Source organism: Pholis gunnellus (assembly GCF_910591455.1).
Source record: "Pholis gunnellus genome assembly, chromosome: 19".
In the NCBI taxonomy this organism is placed as follows: domain Eukaryota; kingdom Metazoa; phylum Chordata; class Actinopteri; order Perciformes; family Pholidae; genus Pholis; species Pholis gunnellus.
In genome coordinates, this window is record NC_136546.1 from 11,584,306 (window position 1) to 11,589,875 (window position 5,570).

General features: G+C 50.3%; 1 protein-coding gene across 1 annotated transcript; it reads left to right on the forward strand.

Annotated features, from left to right (window-relative positions):
• Window positions 1-1,076: 1,076 nt before the first annotated feature.
• On the forward strand, window positions 1,077-5,254 carry mycn (MYCN proto-oncogene, bHLH transcription factor). Its single transcript, XM_079179783.1, has 3 exons — window positions 1,077-1,175; window positions 1,610-2,255; window positions 4,467-5,254. The coding sequence occupies exons 2-3, from the start codon at window positions 1,631-1,633 to the stop codon at window positions 5,231-5,233; spliced, it is 1,392 nt and encodes a 463-aa protein (XP_079035909.1). The 5' UTR covers window positions 1,077-1,175; window positions 1,610-1,630; the 3' UTR covers window positions 5,234-5,254.
• The last annotated feature ends 316 nt before the right edge of the window (window positions 5,255-5,570 follow it).

Consider the following 5,570-nt stretch of genomic DNA (forward strand, 5'->3'; position numbering starts at 1 on the left):
AGTTTTGTCGTTTTCTCCAAGGTTGCACTGTTTTTCTCTCATTTTGAAAAGAATCGACTCTGTTTTTATGTCTTTGTCTCGCTGGCTCGCTGTGTTTGGGTGATGGTGCGAGTATCTGCTGCTGTTCCCTAAGTGTCCGTATGAGGGCGCAGTAAACCTTACTTCGCCTTTCATCCAGGGATGCTGGATTACCCACAGACAAAAGAGAAAATGATATGCAGAGGTCTACAGGAGAGCAAGAGAAGGGTAGTAGGAAGTGTCGGACTACATCTCTACACAACATTTGAAATGAATAATACTCAAAGTGTGTGTTTATCAGAAGTGATGCTTACACATTTTATTATAGAAATAAGTATTCCTCCACTATAATTGACAAGTTAAACTCAGTTGGTTTTTATTTTATCTGTTAAATGAAAAAAAAACAATCAATTCACTTTAAAATACTGCCATTTAGCCACACGATTTGTTTTATCAATGTATAATAAATAAATGGATCATATGAGGATCATGTGTGTGTGTGTGTGTGTGTGTGTGTGTGTGTGTGAGAGAGAGAGTGAGTTTGTGTATGGGGGTTGGTTTAAAAGCAATGCCCTTCAGTTGGACGGTTGATGCCCCTCGGATCAGTATATAGCATCCAGCCTGCTGCAGTGCCCTTGAGCAATCTGAGCAAGACATCAAACCACTAACAGCCGCTGGGTTACTTCCACTGTTTACATAGCTGATCCTGGGTCGGACATCCCAGTGGAGCGATGGACGAAGAGAAAAGACAGTTTAGCCCGAGGCTGTCAATAATATACATTTTCTTTCTTTCGCTCTTACTTTCTTCCTTCGCGTTCTCTTTCTTTGTTGCTTTCATTCTTCCCTGCGATGTTCAGGCTGTTTTTTTTCTCGACTCACCTTGAAGAAAAGCTCCCAGGCAGCCTGTCTACCGCGCCGCATCAAACCCAAAAGCCCGTCTGTATACCCCCCCCTCCCCCGGCCCCCCCCAGCCTGGGAGGGCGGAGTCTGCTTCCCTCCCGCAGATCTGAGTGTATAACACTATGCAGCCAGCCACAATGTGTGTCAGAGGACTGTCTGTGCTCCTAGATGACTGCTCAAAATCTGGTGTCTGTATTACTGACTGCGAGTTACGAGAACATTTTGGTTCGCACATTACCATCCTAAGTCAGGACAAGGTGAGCATCTTTTCGTTCCAGCGGTTCCATTTAGAGACGCGCTATTATTTCCAGGTATTTTCGACACACAACAGACTCTCTATTAGATGTGAGTTGTTGTCATTCCATGTGTTTTTCTGCAAACACGCTTTTTGTTGTTGTTGTCCAAACCACATTTTCGGGCATGTTTAGTGAGTAGTGAGCCAATGCGTCGTTGTGCACCCTTCGTGCGTCACGGTCCCATTTACCCACATTCTCCTGAGAGATTTGTGTGGTTTTTAAACCCCACAGAGGAGTAAGTGTTGAATTCGGTGGAGCAGACTGTGTGCCTGTGTGTGGGCTTTGACTCATGCTCTTTCTGAAGCGTAGTTTTCAGGTGTGATAGAGGAGAGAGGGCATGGGGAGAGACGCGCTTTTCCTTTTTGGACACTAAAGTATCTTTTGTTCCTTTACAGGTTTTTCAATTGTGGGATAGAATGCCGGCGATCATAAGTAAAAACTCCGATTTGGAGTTTGACTCCTTACAACCGTGTTTCTACCCGGATGAGGACGACTTCTACTTCTGTGGTCCCGACTCTGCGCCACCGGGGGAGGACATCTGGAAGAAATTCGAGTTGTTGCCCACTCCACCCCTCTCCCCGAGCCGAGCCGCGCTACCGGGGGAGCCGGCGACTGCTTCCCCGGAAGCAGACCCTCTGGGCTTCGGCTTGGGGGACCCACTGGACTGGGCTTCTGAGCTGCTGCTCCTGCCCGAGGACGATATATGGGGGGCGTCCGACGATATGGACCTGTTCGGCTCCGCTTTGGATACTAACCCCAACAATATCATTATCCAGGACTGTATGTGGAGTGGCTTCTCCGCCAGGGAAAAGCTGGAGCGGGTGGTCACGGAGAAACTCGGCAAGGCTATTTCCACCGCTACAGGAGGCGGCAGGAACGTGTGCGTCAAAGCGCCGGAGGTTGTGAGCCGCAGCTCGGCACCAGAGTGTGTGGACCCCACCGTAGTCTTCCCTTTCCCGGTCAACAAGAAGAACGGCAGCAGAGACTCAACCGGGACCGTTAACACACCCACAACCCATGGAAGCGCTCCCAGTGACTCCGGTAAGAATTTAAAGACACGCTAAAGGCTTTTGTTTCCCTTTTTTTATGAAATTATATAGTGCCAAGAAAACATCCAACACTGAAATATCACAGTATTCTCATTATTACACTATAAGTATTAGCATTATTATTGTTGTTTTCATTGTTCATCATCTTGTTGTTATTATTGACTGACCAAGAATCGGATTATCTCGTTACATTCCACGCACACACACACACGCACGCACACACATAAGAACACACACACACACACACTCACAGTGGAGTAGTGACACAGTGAACCAGGTTTACGTAATCAGCGGGCTCTTCATCCGGCAGATGGCAGTAAAATGGGGGAATTGTGTGCCTTCCTGAACTCAGTTGGCATTCGAGCCAAACAAAAAGACGCCACAGTCAGTGACTGCAGTCGGACCCGGTAGCGGGAGGGGGAGATGAAAAGGTGTTCAATAATGTGATGAGCTGACAAAGTGCCTGGTTCGCGGTGCCGCGAAGGCTTTCATTACGCATGGATTAAGGGACAATTTGCGCGCAGCGGGTGAGAAATTGGCACTTATTTTGGACCGTTTGTACAATCTGCTGCCTTGAGTTCAGCTGATAACTAAAATTAGCCCCAGGAAGAAGAACATTACACTGTAATAGCATAAGGCAGGATAGCCTACCACAACAAAGCTATACACAGATATATACTTAATATAGAGTGACACACTCCCATTTCTTTTTATAATGTCGACAGTAGTATGTGTTTTGATTGGGAAACGAGTGCCGTGCGTAATGAATGGCCCTAAGACTTCATCTCCCATCTATTACCGCCTACAAGTTCCCTAAACAAACACTCACGAGTCTTATCAGCGTGTTTTCGCTGTGAAACGGCAGCACAAAGGCCTCACGCTTGGCACAGAGGGTAGACTCAGCCAGCCTTGCCAAACACCTCCTCCACCGCGAAGAAAAGAGGACGGAGTAAGGCCCTGGCTTCTTCTTTTAGGGGGGTGACAGCTTTGAACGAGCGCTCCATCTCGACAGCTGTCTCCCTGGCGCCGCTCCAGCTCCGAGGCTTAGAGGGTGGTGATCCGATCGCCTGCCGCCCCACAAACCCTGCGCACAGCACCGCTCCAATGCGCTTCCGCCGCTCGCAGCGTTAAGACGCGTCCTTCTTTGTGTTGCAGGGTCGATTTGCTTTCTCATCAAAAAGACAGAGCATACAGGGTACCATGTAGGTTTCTCAATATAGTTAGGCCAGTATTCCTATTGATTACAAGGGACACCCCACTCCAAAACTCAGCCATACAGCTGTAAGACAGTGGCAGAGAAGAAAAATGTCTCTCGGCTAATATTGTATCCCCCCAGATAGACATGTTGTACACTTCCTCCTATTTATACATTTTCCAGCTCCAATACATGAGCTGCTCCATTCTGAGAGTGAAACACCAAACAGCTTCACATGTGGCAGCCACGCCCCCTCATCCACCCAGCTGTGCCCGGCTTTGTTTTGATGCCAGAGCCAGATTGAGCTTGTGTGTGTTCAGTGAGTGTTTTGAGACAGTATCCTGGTGCAGCGGTGTCTGAAGTGGGTTACTGTAAGCTGTAAAATGCCACACTCTTCAGATGCTCCTGAGCTGATAATGAGAGCCATTATCACAAAGGCATTTTAACTGGGCCTCACACTCTCTGCCTCATGATTGGCTACTTCCTCTCATCTTCAAAGGCGCCAGTCCATGATAAGCCTCAGCTGCCTCGATTCCAGCGCAGGTTAAGACGAAGTGCTCAGCTGGAAAAAATATATTTTTTTCTTTTACTTCCATCAGAGGTCAAAGTTAAAGTGAAGTTCTTAATGGCTCCCACACCGTCAGAGTGACTGCGGCCTCACTGATAGACTGAAGGTATCAGACTAAAGCTGTCTCGTTGAAGATTAAGAGACATTTTGAAGGCGGGATACAGAAGGAAAGGCAGAAATCCAGCCTGTCTGCTCAGCACTGAGACTGAGCGTGTCAACGCCTGCAGAGTAGATTAGTTGAGGAGTGACTGACACTAAGCATTAAGAGGGTTCTGCTTAAGCAAACAGCGTTGAGCAACGCTCTCGCTCCCACACACTCTCTCTTGATCTCCCTCCCATACATACATACCTGTCACATGCTGGTACATAGATGACATAGTGGGGACGCTTGGTGTGTCAGAGCGATAGAGTCACTCACATTCTGTTTTTCTTTTCCCCAGAAGAGGAAGATGACGAAGAAGACGACGACGAGGACGACGAAGAAGAGGACGACGAGGATGAGGACGACGATGAGGAAGAGGAGGAGGAGGAGGAGATTGATGTGGTAACGGTAGAGAAGAGGCGCTCCACGGTCAACAAGGCATCACCCATGGCGACGGGCACAGTCACCATCTCTGTGCATCCCAAGAGCCAAGATGCGAGAGGGTCCGGCGTGGTGAGTCGGTTCGTCAGCAGAGCTCCTCAGGAGCTGATCCTGAAGAGGAGCTCAGTCCACCAGCAGCAACATAACTACGCGGCCCCCTCACCGTACACGTCAGACGACGACCCCGCCCCACCACCAAAGAAGCAAAGGACGTCAGACGCGCCTCGACCCCCTACCAGAACCATCTCGTCGTGCTCCTCGTCCTCCTCCACATCCTGCAGCTCGTTCACCAGCACGTCGGGGCCGCGCAGCAAGCGCAGCTCCAGCGGAGACTGCAGCCCGCGCGGCAGCTCCGACTCGGAGGACAGCGAGCGCCGGCGCAACCACAACATCCTGGAGCGCCAGCGCCGCAACGACCTGCGCTCCAGCTTCCTGACGCTGCGCGACCACGTGCCGGAGCTGGCGCACAACGAGAAGGCGGCCAAGGTGCTGATCCTGAAGAAGGCCACCGAGTACGTGAGCTCACTGGAGACAGAGGAGACGAGACTCCAGCAGGAGAAGGACAGGCTTCAAGCCCGCAGGCAGCAGCTGATGCGCAGGCTGGAGCAGGCTAGGACTCGCTAACAGACAACCACTACAACACAGAAACACTCACATATACCCTGGATGACCCCCCCCCCCCCCCCCCCCCCCCCCCCCCCCCCAACCCTGCCTCAACTCAGTCTGTCTGAAACACAATTAGATGCATACACACATAGGCCTATACACATACGCACAAACACATTGGCCTGCATATCTGGTGTACATGTGCACACGCAAACATCTCAGAGGACGTTTATCTTCAGATGCCGACACTTACACACACACACACACACACACACACACACACACACACACACACACCACACACCTGGAGGAAAGGGAGAGGGGGTGGCCCGGGGGGGGGGATGCTCGGACTTTC